The sequence below is a fragment of the Haematobia irritans genome, chromosome 1 (genome assembly GCF_050003625.1).
Source record: "Haematobia irritans isolate KBUSLIRL chromosome 1, ASM5000362v1, whole genome shotgun sequence".
NCBI lineage: Eukaryota > Metazoa > Arthropoda > Insecta > Diptera > Muscidae > Haematobia > Haematobia irritans.
The window spans coordinates 89,856,124-89,874,647 of NC_134397.1; the positions used below are offsets into that span (position 1 = coordinate 89,856,124).

The following is an 18,524-nucleotide window of genomic DNA, read 5'->3' on the forward strand; positions in this document are numbered from 1 at the left end:
CCCCAAAAATATTAAATAGTTGGTACCCAAAGTTAATTGCACAATTTCCGGTCACATCCCATGTACATGTCTAGTAATTAGGAGAAGATACTTTGTGTCGAAAAATAAAGTAGCGCGTCTTTGTATAGACCCCACTTTTAATGTTTTCTGAGCTAAGCCAAAAGAGGAAAATCATATTTGTCAAATTGATTTGGGCAAAGCCCTATAGACTGCAAGATGGTTGATTTCCATCAATCGGAACTGCCACATTCCTCATCAGCATCCTTTACTTGCAGCGAATATATCAATCAACTCTCAAAAATTTGAATTGTACTCGAACCTACCCAAAAAAGGTTTTTGTTTTTGTTAGTCGACTTCGACTTCTCCAATTGACATAAACATTTCATTTTGCATTTGTGTTGTACATTAAAAAAGGGCAAATGTGGGTTCCCCTCTCCAACCAAACGTTGAAATATAAAGTCGAGGATCTTATTCTAGACACCCACAACCTTTCCTGAAAATGTCAAGGAAATCGGAGAACTTTGGTGCAACCCTCCCCGACCAGATATAAAAAATGGGGTACCATGTTTTAAACGCTAATTTCTCTGAAAATTTCAAGCAAATCGGTTCAGGTGTAGCCGAGCTTACCCATTGCATACAAACAAACATATCCCGGATTTTATATACATATATTGAATATTCTCAAAGTGAAACGTTATACAAATTTTGTCAAAAAATAAGAAAACTCTAGAATGAAATAGTCTGTGTTATCCCTCCGTATAAACCCTATTTTAAAATAAATTGTATTTGCAGTCTATAAACCACATATTTTGGAATTGTGATATTTGCATGTAATAAGAATATATACGATATCAAACAAGAAACTTACCACCAACTGTCATATTTGCTGTTTTATCGATTAATTTGAATTCTGGTGCATCACCGGAAACTTCACAACGGTACGAGCCAGATGAGTGTACATTCAATTTTTCCAATTCCACCTCACAGATGAATTGATTGCAGTGTGATGAGCCAGCGGCAATGGAAACACCTTTAACAGGAAACCAATTTCTTGTCGGTGGTGTGAGCGGCGAGTACCTACAATGGTTATGTTAAAAGATTCAATATTGGAAAAAAGCGATATCATATTGAATCAGCATAGAGATGCAAATTTTCAAAAAAAAAAAAACAAAAAAAAAAACAAGAGAACAAATATTCATCGCGTAAAAAATCAATAGATATCCTTCGGACCCCTAATCAAAAATTCTAAAATTATTCAAAAACTGGCGTGAACCTTCATACAAAGATAAAATGCAGCCATTTCGTGTTTAAATTTTAAGCTTTATACATAACTTGCCGACACTTATCGTAAGTAGGAAATTTGTGTTGTCAGAGGCCCTTAACCTATCCTATAGGAAATTTGGTATTTCGCATATTGGTCATCAAATCAAGAGACCGTTTTATATGCGTGTATCTACTTAAACTAATGCAGTAATCTCCAAAATACGTAATTGCCCAACAAAATTTCAGTTGTTGGAAAAATGAGAGCAACAATAATGTTTGGGTTTCATAGGAATCTTTGGGACTCCACGAGTAGTGGGTACAAGCGAAATCCAAAATAATTCTTTCTCCTAAATGAAAGTTTTGACTAACTAACAAGTACATATGGCCACCAACACGAATCAAGTATAATAGTTTCCTCTGAAAACACCTCGTTGGACCGAGTTACTTGAAAGTATATCGAATTTCAAATGGATATGATGAAACATAATAGCTCCAGAAGATTGGATGGTTGATAGAATTCTACCAAAAAATTGTAGATCTTTACTGCACCCAGAGAAGGAATATGATCACCTCAACCATGTTTCAAGAGTAAAATGTTATTTTTGAATGGTGACCATGTAACATGTTTGTCGCAACCATGTTATTTTCTCGAAGATTATGTGTCTGATTTCGGCAAGCATATTATTTTTGGCGAGAAAAGAACATTTTTACCATAAACATGTTACATGGTCACCATCCAAAAATAACATTTTGCTCTTGAAACATGGTTGAGGTGATCATATTCCTTCTCTGCGTGTGTTTGGTAGAACTCTTGATGGTTGGGTATTCTCTTCAACTAAGAGGTACTTCAATTTTCTATATAAATAGAATTTAGACAAAATGTACAATAGAAATAGAAATTTGACAAAACATTTTATAGAAATAAAATTTTGCAAAAGTTTCTATAGGAATAACTTTTTGTTGTTATTTTGATTTCAGTTTAAAAATAACCAACAGAGGAAAAGTATGTTTGTCAAATTTATACACGGACGATAAAGACTGTTTTTCATAGGTTTGGGTGTTAAAATTATATGTTTGGAACTCAAATGTTTAGCAAATTATTTTTAAGTGCAAGCATATAATGTTCATAAACAAGCATAACATGTATGTGTAGCACCCATTTTCCACACTTTTGGATCTTTCCCCTAGTTTTTCAAGGTCAGAAATTGTTTGTTTTGCAACTTTTAACATTGTTGCCATTTGCCTTGGACTCAAAGTGTCACCTCCATCAAATTCGGTGTCTTCAAACTTTTTGGTGGTCTTCCACGCACTTCATATCTCACATCAAAGCCATTATTGAACTCTTCAAACCATCATTTGCATCTTTCTTCTGATAGAGCATGATCACCATATGCCCCGACAAGCATTCGATGCGTCTCTGCAGAACTTTTCTTCAAATGTAAACAAAAAAATTATGATTTTCGCAAATCATCATTTTCTGGTACAAAACATTTTTAATATAATGAAAAATATGATGTTTCCAAGTAAATCGGATTAAAATAAAGACTTCCATGCCCTCAAGGAGTTAAATAGGGAGATCGGTCTATATGGAGCCATATTAAAACTTAAACCGATATATACCAAATTTAACACAGTTCTTTTTGGACTTAAAATATCTCTAACTTCACGATTGCTCAAGAAGTCAAATGGTGCACGTTTCGAAACTACCCGTTCATGAAAGTGAAGAAATCATGTGTTGTCAAAACAATAACCAACGTTAATTATCTGAAGACGTAAAGGTTACGAATTTATAAAAAATCCACTTCCTTGACTCAAACCTGAATTGTCTGCTCCATACGCGTTAACAGTCGCTTTAGCACACTGCACCGCCGACGGAGTTAACATAAGAACATCTAACGGTTATTTTAAAACTTTTCATGGCCAACGAAAAACGAAAGCATTTCGTGAAATCGTGAGCGTAGGTGGACCAAACCGTGAAAATACAGTTTTGATTTTTGAACGTTTCCGTTTCATTTTGTTACCGGGCGGTTCACGATTTTAATTCGTTCTATTAGTGTATTTTTTTTATTCAAGGTTTTTATTACAATTGAGATCAACTCATTGAGCAATTTTTCTATAATGCACTGAAAAAAAGGATGTCTGGTTCCAAAGATTTTGTCTTTACACTAATGATTTTGGTATTGATTCAGAACCAAAGAAGCGGAGAATTGAAGTAAGGACATATTTAAGACACAACTCTCTTTTTAATTGTAGTTTTGCGTACTTTATTCTACGAAACAAATTTTAATTCATTCATTTTTTTAAAGATAAATTAAATTTTAATATTCAAGTAGAAATTAAAGGGTGATACGGTAAAAATTTGGTCAAGGGAAAACGCGTGTAAATCGGTGAAATCGTTTATTTAAAAAATCAAATTAAATTTATTTTTCAAGTTCAATTAGTATAAAATTCAGGAAAAATATTCAGTTAGGCTTTCGCTTTTCCAAATCCGAATTGCAGGGCCTCACGCTTGACACCTGCCATCAAATTTTGTACAGCCACCTTGTCCACCTTCTTCGCCGCAGAAAGCCAGTTTGCCTTGAACTGCTGCTCGTCCTAAGCAGTTTTTTTTGGTCTTCTTTAGGTTCCGCTTGACAATAGCCCAGTATTTCTCAGTTGGGCGGAGCTCTAGCGTGTTGGAAGGGTTCTTGTCCTTGGGAACCACCTGCACGTTGTTGGCGGCGTACCACTCTATGGCCTTTTTACCGTAATGGTAAGATGCCAAATCCGGCCAAAACAGTACGGAACAACCGTGTTTCTTCAGGAAAGGCAGTCCCGGAAGCTATGAATATGCTGCTTTTCAAGCCACAGGTACAGATGGCTTGCCAAACCAGATATTTTTTGCGAACTTTGACAGTTTTATGTGCTTGAAAATATCTGCTACCTTTCCCCTTCCTTTTGCCGTATAAAACTCCTGTCCTGAAAGCTGATTGTAGTCGGCTTTGACGTAGGTTTCGTCGTCCATTACCACGCAGTCAAACTTCGTCAGCATCGTCGTGTACAGCTTCCGGGATCGCGCTTTGCCCGTCGTATTTTGTTTATCATCGCGATTTGGAGCTACTACCTTCTTGTAAGTCGATAGTCCGGCTCGTTTTTTGGCTCGATGCACGGTTGTAGACGATACACCCAGCTTATTTGCGGCATCTCGGAGAGAGAGGTTAGGGTTTCGCTTGAAACTACCGGCAACTCTCTTTGTCGTCTCAGCGGCTTCCGGTTTTCGATTTCCCCCCGATCCAGACTTCCTGGCTGTCGACAAACGTTCCCCAAATACTTTAATTACATTTGTAACGGTTGATTTGGCAACTTTTAGCGATTTTGCCAGCTTTACGTGCGAGTAGCTCGGATTTTCGCGATGCGCGAGCAAAATTTTGATACGCTGCTCTTCTTGCTTGGACGGCATTTTCCAACTGAAGAGTGAATTCCAAAATCAAAATAGGAGCAACATTCTACACACACACACACCTTCAGGTTCAGGTTTTTAAAATGCAAAATTGAAAGAAATACGTCAAGTTTATATTGACCAAATTTTGACCGTATCACCCTTTATGGTATGTTTCAAGTAAAAAGGTCTTTAAAATAAAGTGTTAAAAAACATCAGCTATATTTATATCATTTTTAGTTTTGAACAGGTTTTCAGAAGTATTAAAGCCAAGTTGACCTTAGTAAAACGAAATTTTATTTCATATTAGGACACCTAATTTTAAGATGAATCAATTAACTATAAGGGCAAAACGACTTCATTGCAAAGTTTATCGACTTTTGGACAAGGAATATGTGTCTTCTAACATATGCTAAGCAAAATTCGCATTCGAAATGTAAGGACATTATATCTTTGGCCTCACGACAATATTTTTTTTCAGTGTGGGGACTATGTCGAAACATAGACGGATTACCATATCTTCAAACTTGAATTGCCTGCAGACCAAATACAAACATTTGTAAAATTTCAGCTCGATATCTTCATTATGCAAGACTGTAACATGGGTGAAACAAACAGATGAACATCGTTATACCGTCGTCGAATTTCTAATTGATCAATAATATGTAGATATATACTTTATATATAATATGTAGATATATACTTTATTATAACCCATCGCCATTCTATGGTCGTGGATATAAAATGTTTGGAATTTTCTTTTCGCTGCCATAAAGATTTGTCCAGAGAAAAATACCTAATGGTCGTGATAAATTCGACAAATATGATATTTTTGAAAATCAATAAATCGAAATAAGTCGAGATTGCAAATATAATGCAACTAATTCATTGATAATTTTCGGAGTATGTGTAGTTGATAATATATATTTGTTTTGTTGTTGTTTGTTGTAGTACGTTGAATAAACTACAGTAATCCCTCGATTAACGTCGTGATTGGTTCTGGAATTTGACGACGTTAATCGAAACGACGTAAACCGAATTAAAAATTGCTTATACACACAGAGAAGAGGTTGGTTGTATATTGGTTATAGTTATGAAAATTCTACTTTAACAATTATTTATCACTTGTGTCAACCTTATTGCTATATTCAAAATCATTTTACGATATTCACTACCATATGGCGAACATGTCTTCATAACCGAATGTCGTGTGAAATATTTTTCAAATGTCATTTTGTTATTTCCAATTTATATAAATTGAAGAAGACAATGTCTACACGTCTTAATTTTAATTCAAATCAAAAAATACGGCTAGAGGTATAGACAGGAATTAAATTAGCTTGCCTGTTATCCCTATTGTTTATCGCCCAATGGACAGCATTCAATAGAAGTGTTGAACAAATCGCTCGGAATTTATAAGCTGCACTTTCTTTATTTAATAAATAATATGTATGTATGTGTAAATTAATATATTTAACTTGTAAGTTATATGAAAAGATGATGTACAGTGGGAGAAAAGATGATTCAATTTGTAAGAGGAAATTTCCCAAATGTTTTCTCCATAAGGAGTTAGCATAAAGGGCCCAAAATTGAGTTATCTCTCCCAGCCAGATCTATACTAAAGGCTGTGGAAAGGTTCATTCGCCCGAACCGAAACATGTACAGTCCAGGCGTGTATAGATTTGTATCTGGCGTTTTCTTTTCAATGGCTCTATTAACCATGTTCCTTAATCTATATCTGTCCATAAAGCTCGAATAATAATTGTATAATTAGATATATTTAAACATATTTAAATAAAATATATTTTATGAGGAAAAAATTGCATTTTAATATTGTTTCCAGTATTAATAAGTTTGGATAACACAACTGAATTGTTAAGGTAGCAGCAACCTATGCCATCGGTTTACACAACCAATATTTATATTGTATTAGTTGTATTGACCGAATTAGTTGGGAGACACAACTGCCTTTTGATAGTTGCTGTAACTGCCAAAAGGAGGTTGGCAATAAATTCGGTTGCTACAACCAATCTGTATTCTCTGTGTACTTACTCCTAAGCCCATTTAATTATGTGTGTATGTGCTTGTACATAATAAACAACTTAAAAAATAAAGGTAGGTTAGGTTAGGTTATGTGGCAGCCCGATGTATCAGGCTCACTTAGACTATTCAGTCCATTGTGATACCACAGTGGTGAACTTCTCTCTTATCACAGAGTGCTGCCCGATTCCATGTTAAGCTCAATGACAAGTGACCTACTTTTTATAGCCGAATCCGAACGGCGTTCCACATTCCAGTGAAACCACTTAGAGAAGCTTTGAAACCCTCAGAAATGTCACCAGCATTACTGAGGTGGGATAATCCACCGCTGAAAAACTTTTTGGTGTTCGGTCGTAGCAAGAATCGAACCCAGGACCTAATGTGTATGCAAGGCGGGCATGCTAACCATTGCACCAAGGTGGCTCCCAAAAAATAAAGGTAATTCAGTCTTTTATTCATTCATATTCAGAATTTGAATTTAGATTTCAGATATAAATGTTTCGATGTCATGATCGTTGGTACTTATTTCACTTATGGAAAAAATAGACGACGTAAATCGAAGTTGGATGGAACAAAAAATTTGACGACGTAAATCGAAACAACGTAAAGTGAGAAATTGCTGTATAAGATTAGCTTAACCAACAGAGCAAAAGTATGTTTGTCAAATTAATTTGTAGACTGCAAGATGGTTGGATGGACGATCGTTTCGAAACTTCCACATTCTTCATCAGCATCCTCTACTTGCAGCGAAACTATCAACCAGCTTTGCCAATTTAGCTATTTTCCCGCTAGATCTGCCTTTTTTAAGTAGTTTAGCGGGAAAAAAATGCATTTAGCTTTTTTTATGACCCTTTTAGCGATTTTTAGCTTTTTTATTTTCGACATGTTTCTATTGAAATATGGTCAAAACGCCGTTTTTATTAACCCATGGTGCCAGAATAAGGTTTTCCACATATTTCAAAGCTCAATGGAAACATTAACAATGATTCCCGCCATTATGTGGGGCATTTTTAACGCAAATACACCTTCTTGTAAAGTGTTTGACTCGTTTATGGTGTCTTTATTATGTTATTATAATATTCTCAAGTTATTGTGTTATTACTAATTAAAAAAAAAAATAGATGTGAATTGTTTTGTACACTGAAAAAAATGTTGTCGTGAGGCCAAATATTTCATGTCCTTAAAACACGAACGCGACTTTTACTTAGCATAGCATGTGTGTATTTCTTGTATATATGAAAGAAAATGTTAGACTAAGGTCAATTCTGAAAAATTCTTCAAAATTAATGAAATCGTCTTTAAAAAAGCAATAAAGTGTTCAGAATAGAAGAAGTTTTTCAACACTTTATTTTAAAGACGTTTTCACTTGATACATAGAATAATTTGAAGTCGGGTCTGAATTTGGAAATTTAAGTTGTCGTTAGCACGTTTTAAAGGACTTTCATATCTCATGAAGAAATAACTGAAAAACGAATAAATTCAAAGTTGACTCGGAACAAATCTTTGGAAGCGGGCATGCTTTTTTTCAGTGTATGCAAGAAAAAATGAAGGAAATAAAGTTTTGAATGTGGTATTATTTTTTAACGTCAAAACATACAATAAAAATATCGTATTGCTAGGATCAAAACATTATTGATATTTTCTAATACACTTCTACACGGAGAATACAGATTGGTTGTGACAACCGAATTTATTGCCAACCTCCTTTTGGCAGTTGCAGCTACTATCAGTTGGCAATTGTGTCACCCGAATGATTCGGTCGACACAACTTATACCACATATGGTGTTGGTTGGGTCTGCCGACGACATTGGTTGTGGCTACCTTCATCATTCGGTTGTGTTGCCCAACCTAAATAATACTCCTGACCGAATTTAAAATATATTTATTTACGTATAGGTATAGTGGTACAAATAAATCTAAATACGCTAAATGTATGTAATTAGTAGATACAATTTTTTGTCTAAAATATCTATTTATTGCATCAAAATGTTTCCACACCCAGATTCTTAGAGCAAAAAATTTTTTTTACGGTGAACATGTAACATGGGTGCCGCAACCCTGTTATTTTCACGGACATTATGTACCTGATTTCGACAGCATCGACAGATATTTTGTCCTTTTATATGGTTATCAGTAATTTAATATTCGTGATGTGAACACATTGATTAAATCCTGCAGATTTAGTAAGATTTTCCACATCCAACTGCTTTCGTCTCTGAAATGTAGCTTCTTAAACGCCAGAACTAACCGGTTACTCCAAGATGATTCCTCTGCACAAAGTTGTGTCCAGAGTAGGTAATGTTACATACCTTAAAAATAGGTTACTATTATATGGTATTAACAAATAAAATTATAAAGTTCAGGGGTACATTTATCCATGTTGGAGTTAATAAAACTAATTCCAGAACATATCCACAAATGTGTCATATCTTTGATTACCTGATACAAAACCGGAGGCGCCATGAACAGTTAAAATCCACAGTTCATATTGTCATCCTATATACTATGTATATGCTTTTCGTTGTGAAGTCAACATCTACGATGTAGCACAAAATTCCGCTGTTTTAGTTTTAATTTGAAACAAATAAAAATGTCTTATTTGAATAATAAATAATTTGTTAAAATAGAAATGACATTTGAGAAATTCATCAAAAGGCATTCGGCTATCATATATCAGTGAGGATTACTAAATGAGAGTTACGAAATTTATTTAAGGTAAGTGATATCAATCGAATTGAAATAAAATTTTTCAAACGAGAGACATTAAGTTGCTAACTACAATAATTTGTTTTCAATTAGAACCGAGAATCTATTGAAATTATAGTCAAATGGTATTAAGGACAAAAAAATGATTGTGATCCAAGTAAATAGATTGGCAGAACTGATATATAACTCTGAATGTAGAATTTTCGTTAGTACAACAGATTTCCAACCAATCTGTTTTCTGTGTGTATGTGACATTGTGCAATATATCGCATATTGGATTTGTTGATGATTAAAGCCAGCTGATAATTGTGTGCTACCTCCTGCAGACTATCATATATCAGTGAGGATTACTAAATGAGAGTTACGAAATTTATTTAAGGTAAGTGATATCAATCGAATTGAAATAAAATTTTTCAAACGAGAGACATTTAGTTGCTAACTACAATAATTTGTTTTCAATTAGAACCGAGAATCTATTGAAATTATAGTCAAATGGTATTAAGGACAAAAAAATGATTGTGATCCAAGTAAATAGATTGGCAGAACTGATATATTACTCTGAATGTAGAATTTTCGTTAGTACAACAGATTTCCAACCAATCTGTTTTCTGTGTGTATGTGACATTGTGCAATATATCGCATATTGGATTTGTTGATGATTAAAGCCAGCTGATAATTGTGTGCTACCTCCTGCAAGTTTTCACTGGGGAAAAATGTGTTTTTTGGTGTAGACGAAGGACATCCAGTAAAAATTTGTGATAGTAGTCTAAATTTATCGAGTACGTAAACGGAGCTAATATGACTTAGATATTGTTATAGTCTCACAGAAGTACAACTAAAATGAATACAATTAAATTTGTAATGTAATGCATTTAAGTTTCTTAAACTTCATTCAAAAATGTGAGATACAAAACTTGTTTAGCTTTTTTTTCTAGCTATTTTTTTAGCCTTTTAGCTATTTTTTGGGCAAATCTAGCGGTTTTTGGTGAAACAATTCTGGCAACGCTGCAATCAAAAAAAGGGGTTTTAATAGTTGTCTCTACTTCGATATACACTGAAAAAAATATTGTCGTGAGGTCAAAGATTTCATGTCTTTAAAATACGAATGCACATTTTGCTTAGCATAGGAGACGCATTTCTTTAATATAAAGTTTTTTTCCTTGTCCAAAAGTCGATAAACTTTTCAATGAAGTCGTATTATCCTTATAATTAAGTGATTTCACTTAAAAATGGGTATCATAACATGAAAGAAAAAAATGTTGGGCTAAGGTCAACTTGACTTTAATAATTCAGAAAAATACTTTAAAATTAATTAAACTGTCTTTAAATTTGTTGCCTTTTTGCATCTTGACTACAAAGCAAAAAATCGTTCAAATATAGGACATGTTTTTCAACACTTCATTTTAAAGACGTTTATTACTTGAAACATCATAATTTCTACTGCACAGAAAAAAAGTGTCTCGTAAATTTAAGAAGATTTTTACAATAATTTATTACAAGAATTTTCCAGAATTTTAGTTCATTTTTCGTATCTTAAACGAAAATTAACTACTCGAAAGGAAATTTTACAAATTCTAAGTAGCAATCGTTTAGTTCATGGCCTACAAAATACGATGGAAATTTCCTTAAAAAATTTCTTAACGGGTAGTTAAAAATTCGTTTGTCATGCTATAAAACTACTTGTGAAATGTAAAGTATTTTCTAAATAATAAGTGCAATTTACTATAAGATTTTTTTGTATGAGAAAATATTTTTTTACGAAAAATGAACTTGAAAGTGGATAGCAATTTCTTACTGACAATTCCTATAGTTAATAGTTGTTGGTAAAAAATTACCCAATGAAATATTTTTAGTTCACATGTAATTAAATTTATAGACATTTTCGTCAAAAATGGTAGATAACATTTCATGAAAATTTTGCAAATTTTAAGTTAAACGTTTCATCGTTCATAATCTGGTGTGCCTTTACGAATATTATTCTTAGAGTAAATTGTCAGCAGATGCGATGAACTAATGCATAGTTCTGAGATCTTTATCGGCATATTGGAATGTGATTAATGTAAAGATGATGTTACTTGAGTTTTGTTGTGTAAACATGAGCGTGGGGTTGTTTTTATTTTTGTTCATTTAGTGGTTTGTGTGTGTGTGTTTGTTATTCGCGGATGGTTTATTTGGCTGGTGTTGTTTTCAATAAAGGCACATGTGTTTTTGTTGTTGTAGGAATGTTTTGGCTTTGCTTGGTTTTGTTTGGCATGCTTCAGTTGTATAGTTAGCGTTGGCGTGGGCTGTTGCATCTTTTAATCAGGTATGCAACAAGGGAATATAAAGGCATGGAATATTTTGGATTTTTGAGACATATATGGGTGTTTTTTTATTAAACCTTTTAAATGAAAGTTATTAATATTTTATTGGTAGTTTAGAAAAAAGTTAGTAAGATTATTTAGGAAAATATGTTGAAAGTGTATTGAAATTTTTATTATTCTATGTAAAAAAATAATATTCAATTCCAGATGAATTTGGAAAATTTTTGTTATATCTCAGCGTATAGTTTATTCATAAATTGGTAAGTATTTTTTTAATATGACTTTCTTTTAAAAAGAATATTTTTTATGTATATTATTATTTGTTAATTAATTTTTTTGGAAATCAGTTTAATGGTTTTCTTTGTTGTAAAAACAATATTTAATTTCAGAGCAACTCCAGATGGATTCGAACAAATTTAAAAAATAGAGAATTGGTAAGTTTTCTTTTAAAAATTGCCTTTTTTCGACTAGAATATTTACGTTTTTATGACCTTTTTGTCATCAAAATTACAGGTTATTAATACCTTATTTTAGTATATCTTTAATAAATTTTTTTGGAAACCAATGTAATATTTTTAATGTAAAAATAAATATTTAATTTCAGAATAACCCCTTAAAAATTTGGACACATTTTTAGTACTCCTTTGCCTGTAATTTAATAGTGAATTGGTAAGGATTCTTTAACTTTCTTTTAACCCTGGACAGTCATCCTTATTTTTTGTACATTAACGTCATCCCTCGTCATTTTGACTACGGCTGATTTCAAGACGCTATAATTTTCATCGTGAGCGAAAAAGTGAGCCAAACTTGAATTTATTTTCTTATTCAATTTGGTTTTAAGTAGTATAAAACAAAAATTCATAAAACGGTCGAATTAGTATAACTTAAATTTCCCAATAGACTAAAATGCATTTTAAATCGAAAATGAAATTACGTGTCGTCATTTTGACGAATGATGTGACTGTCTAGGGATATCAAGAATATTTGGTTTTTTATGCATATTATTATTTTTTTCATTAGATTTTTTGAAAACCCATTTAATAATTTTATTTAATGTAAAAAATAAATATTTAATTTCAGAGTAACCCAAATAAATTTGAACAACTTTTTATATTTCCCCTCAGCGTACAATTTAATAGAGAATTGGTAAGTTTTATATTAAAACTTTGGCTTTCTTTCAACTAGAATATTTATTTTATTATATCTTTCACATCGATAACAACACACTTTTATGAGTTTATTTAGAATACTTCATTATTTCTCTAATTGTTTCAGGTACAAATTTTATGAGATACGTTTCTCAAAGAAAAGTGAAATTCCTTACACCATTTGATAAAATGCCCCAAATATTGTAAGTTACAAGCTAAAATGAAGAATTAAAAATTATATTTCATTACATGGTGTTAATTTTTAACAATTTTCATTATTGTTTCAATTTTTTCCAGCAAGATATGTGAAAAAATTACATACGATGAATAAAAAAAGGATAAGTCAAAATGTCCAAACAGCGAGTTCAAATGAACTACTCTCTGTTCCAGGTGGTCATAATTTTTATTCACAAAAAACATTGTATTAAGAACTTTCATCATAAGTTTTTATAATAAAGTACTTTTGCTTAAAGAAAGTTTAATTTTAATGTATGAAAATTTTCATAATAGTAAAACGGTTTGTTGTTCCTTTAATTATTTAATTTCTCTGTACTGTGGAATGATTGATTTAAAAATAGTTTTGTCGTCGACATTTTAAAGATACTGTTAACCAATTTTTATTATCGGGTTTCTCACAAAATAAACAAGTAAACCAAAATAATACTGACTTTTTAACTTGGTAGGGGTATATAAATCTTATGGTGTTGTAAAAATGAACTAAACTACAATGTTGTAGATGATCTAAAATTTAAGAAAATTATAAACTAGACAAGTTGAAAAAAATCTTAAGGGCTTAATCATGGTCAATATTACTACAGTTTAGCTCATTTTGCAATGGAAAAGGGTTCACTGTTTTTTCAGTGTGGAAGTCAAGTCTTAATTTGGAAAATAAAGTTGTCTTTAACTCGTTTTTAAATGACTTTGATAGCATATGAAGAAAAAAAGCAGAAAAAGCGAAAAATTAAAATTTGCTTCCTAGAAGCAAGTACACAAAACCCAAATTTAAAAGAGAATTGTGTCTTAAAAGTATCCTTACTTGTATTCTCCGCTTCTTTGACTCGTAATCAATACCAAAATTTTTAAAGTAAAGACAAAATCTTTGGAACCGGACATGTTTTTTTTTTCAGTGTAGTTTTGTACAAACATATCACTATTTAATAAATCCATATCATACATTTTATTTTTTTATTTTCTATATAACATAAATAATTTATTAAAGTCTTAACATAAATAATTTATTAAAGTCCATTATATGACATACGTCGATCTATAATTCTAACCCAAACTCTTGTGGAGTTCTCATAAATTTAAAGGGTGATTTGTTAAGAGCTTGATAACTTTTTTAAAAAAAAAAAACGCATAAAATTTGCAAAATCTCATCGGTTCTTTATTTGAAACGTTAGATTGGTCCATGACATTTACTTTTTGAAGATAATTTCATTTAAATGTTGACCACGGCTGCGTCTTAAGTGGTCCATTCGGAAAGTCCAATTTTGGACAACTTTTTCGAGCATTTCGGCCGGAATAGCCCGAATTTCTTCGGAAATGTTGTCTTCCAAAGCTGGAATAGTTGCTGGCTTATTTCTGTAGACTTTAGACTTGACGTAGCCCCACAAAAAATAGTCTAAAGGCGTCAAATCGCATGATCTTGGTGGCCAACTTACCGGTCCATTTCTTGAGATGAATTGTTCTCCGAAGTTTTCCCTCAAAATGGCCATAGAATCGCGAGCTGTGTGGCATGTAGCGCCATCTTGTTGAAACCACATGTCAACCAAGTTCAGTTCTTCCATTTTTGGCAACAAAAAGTTTGTTAGCATCGAACGATAGCGATCGCCATTCACCGTAACGTTGCGTCCAACAGCATCTTTGAAAAAATACGGTCCAATGATTCCACCAGCGTACAAACCACACCAAACAGTGCATTTTTCGGGATGCATGGGCAGTTCTTGAACGGCTTCTGGTTGCTCTTCACTCCAAATGCGGCAATTTTGCTTATTTACGTAGCCATTCAACCAGAAATGAGCCTCATCGCTGAACAAAATTTGTCGATAAAAAAGCGGATTTTCTGCCAACTTTTCTAGGGCCCATTCACTGAAAATTCGACGTTGTGGCAGATCGTTCGGCTTCAGTTCTTGCACGAGCTGTATTTTATACGGTTTTACACCAAGATCTTTGCGTAAAATCTTCCATGTGGTCGAATAACACAAACCCAATTGCTGCGACATTTCATTCATCGACATTTCATGGTCTTCAGCAACACTCTCAGAAACAGACGCAATATTCTCTTCTGTACGCACTGTACGCATTCGTGTGGTTGGTTTAATGTCCAATAAAGTAAACTGAGTGCGAAACTTGGTCACAATCGCATTAATTGTTTGCTCACTTGGTCGATTATGTAGACGATAAATCGGACGTAAAGCGCGAAACACATTTCGAACCGAACACTGATTTTGGTAATAAAATTCAATGATTTGCAAGCGTTGCTCGTTAGTAAGTCTATTCATGATGAAATGTCAAAGCATACTGAGCATCTTTCTCTTTGACACCATGTCTGAAATCCCACGTGATCTGTCAAATACTAATGCATGAAAATCCTAACCTCAAAAGAATCACCCTTTATATATGTATGTAATCTAAAGATTCATAAGAGGCGGCCAGACTGATATTTCTTGAACAATTGCTTGCTTTCTTTCAATTAGCGATATTCCAACAAAGTGGGAATTGTTGGTTTGGAGACTGGTTAAATTGATTTCCTTCTTGCTTTTTTGTGGTATTTTGAGAATTTTTATTGTCACTAGTCACCAGTTTCCATTGTCATCGTCCAGCCTTTTATTGGTTTTAGTCGGAATTCGTTTTTTGCTCTTTGACAAGATTTGAGCGCACATATTTTCAATTTGCATTAAACACAAGAAAAAACTAAAATATGCAAAGCTTTTTATATTTCATGCAAAAAAAAAATGCAAATTCAAATCAATTCCAACTGTTCAGCCATGCAAATGTTGGCCCTGCGGTTAAAGCCGAATTTTGGTAGTCCAACAGGGTAAGTAGCCAGCAAATGTTGTTAATAACAATGAAAATAATTGATAAAATCGTAAAAGAAAAAAAAAACGAGAAAGAACAAACGAAAAAAAGTGTCAAAAGAGGTGGCAGCAATAAAAATCGAAAATATTTCAACACCAAGTAAGTGATATCGATTTGCAGCTATTACGTTTTAATTTATGCGAAACAGAATTCGCCTCTATATTTGTTAGAATATTTATGTAGATATTATAGACCACAGTGTAGAGAATGCTAATATACAGATAGGATACATAAGCTGGAGAAATAATTACATAAAAATTGCAACTAAATAGACAACTAGTAGTGCACTACACTAAATCTATTATTATCATTTAGGTGTTCACGCTCAGCTTAATTTTATTAACAAAGTTATAAATTTAAATGATCCAATCTTGAAATTTCTTTTTCATACTAGCGTAACCCGGCCCGTTCCGCTGCTTCTCCCAAAGCATATTTTCGTTAACTTAGTCAACCATATTCTTCGATCTGAAAACAAATTCGAAAAGATTTGAACTGTTTTAAAGAGTAGGGTCAGGGGAAATCTGATTAATCACTCCATGGTTTCCACACACGTACCGGACATTTCAAAAAAATCGGACTATTTGCTTTTTCGTTTATATACAGAAATAGGGCGGTTATGCAAATCGTTGGACAATATTCTACATTTCTTGTGAATTTGTCAAGGGGAGGTATACTTCTCCTCAACAAACCGTCCAATAAAACGGAAGTAAAAGTACTTAAAAATTTACCATATTAACATTTGTTAAAGTGTTGGACACGGAGAACATGCCTTTCCCAAACATATACCGTAAAATGAAGCACCCTCTACGTTGCCTGTCCACTTCATGTAAATTTATGTTTTTTTACTTAAAAACAAGTAAGTAAAGTCTAACGTCGGGCGGGGCCGACTATATTATACCCTTCACCATTTGTTGGGAGTTATTATCAAAGTTTATATTCCCACATACAACTATTTATATCTGAAACGATTTGGAGACAATTTTTTGTTCTTCTACAAAATCGCTAGAATTAAAAATTAAATCGGCTAACACCCTGGGATGAAACACAATCTTAGTAAAAACAAGTATATACGGCCGTAAGTTCGGCCAGGCCGAAGCTTATGTACCCTCCATCATGGATTGCGTAGAAACTTCTTCTAAACACTGCCATCCACAATCGAATTACTTAAGTTGCGGTAACGCTTGCCGATGGCAAGGTATCTTAAAACCTCCACCACCATCTTCTAAATTGTATGTAAGTCCATACGTGGTATATATTAAATCAAACAAGATCGATCCAATACGTATATAATTCAGTTTGACAAAGTAGACATAAAATTTTGACAAAAATTTCTACAGAAATAAAATTTTGACAAAATTATCTATAGAAATAAAATTCTGGTAGATTATTTTTGGCTCTACTTGCAACCATGATTATGAACCGATATGGACCAATTTTTGTGTGATTGGACCAATTTTGGTATGGTTGTTAGCGACCATATACTAACACCACGTTCCTAATTTGAACAGGATCGGATGAATTTTGCTCCTCCAAGAGGCTCCGGAGGTCAAATCTAGAGAACGTTTTATATGGGGGCTATATATAATTATGGACCGATATGGACCAATTTTTGCACGGTTGTTAAAGATCATATACTAACACCACATTCCAAATTACAACCAGATTGGATGAAATTTGCTTCTCTTGGAGACTCCGCAAGCCAAATCTGGGGATCGGTTTATATGGGGGCTATATATTATTATGAACCGATGTGAACCAATTTTTGCATGGTTGTTAGAGACCATATACAAACATCATGTACCAAATTTCAGGCGGATTGGATGAAATTTGTTTCTCTTTGAGGCTCCGCAACCCACAGCTGGGGATCGGTTTATATGGGCGCTATATATAATTATGGACCGATGTGGACCAATTTTTGCACGGTTGTTAGAGACCATATACCAATACCATGTACCAAATTTCAGCCGGATCGGATGCAATTTGCTTCTCTTTGAGGCTTCGCAAGCCAAATCTGGAGATCGGTTTATATGGGGTCTATATATAATTATGGACCGATGTGGACCAATTTTTGCATGGTTGTTAGAGACCATATACCAACATCATGTACCAAATTTCAGATGGATCGGATGAAATTAGCTTCACTTTGAGGCTCCGCAAGCCAAATCTGGGGATCGGTTTATATGGGGGCTATATATAATTATGGACCGATGTGGATCAATTTTTGCATGATTGTTAGAGACCATATACCAACACCATGTACCAAATTTCAGCCGGATCGGATGAAATATGCTTCTCTTAGAGGCTCCACAAGCCAAATCTGGGGGATCGGTTTATATGGGGGCTATATATAATTAAGGACCGATATGGACCAATTTTTGCATGGTTGTTAGAGACCATATACCAACATCATGTACCAAATTTCAGCCGGATCGGATGAAATATGCTTCTCTTAGAGGCTCCACAACCCAAATCTGGGGATCGGTTTATATGGGCCCTATATATAATTATGGACCGATGTGGACCAATTTTTGTACGGTTGGTAGAGACCATATACCAATACCATG

At 33.4% G+C, this 18,524-nt stretch overlaps 1 protein-coding gene across 1 annotated transcript in view; it reads right to left on the reverse strand.

Moving 5' to 3' along the window:
* beat-Vc (beaten path Vc) overlaps positions 1–18,524 on the reverse strand; it is a 633,967-nt gene that overhangs the window by 122,256 nt on the left and 493,187 nt on the right. Inside the window, exon 4 of the mRNA XM_075291125.1 lies at positions 869–1,077. Coding sequence (XP_075147240.1) covers positions 869–1,077 — 209 coding nt within the window. The remainder of the gene's footprint in view (positions 1–868; positions 1,078–18,524) is intronic.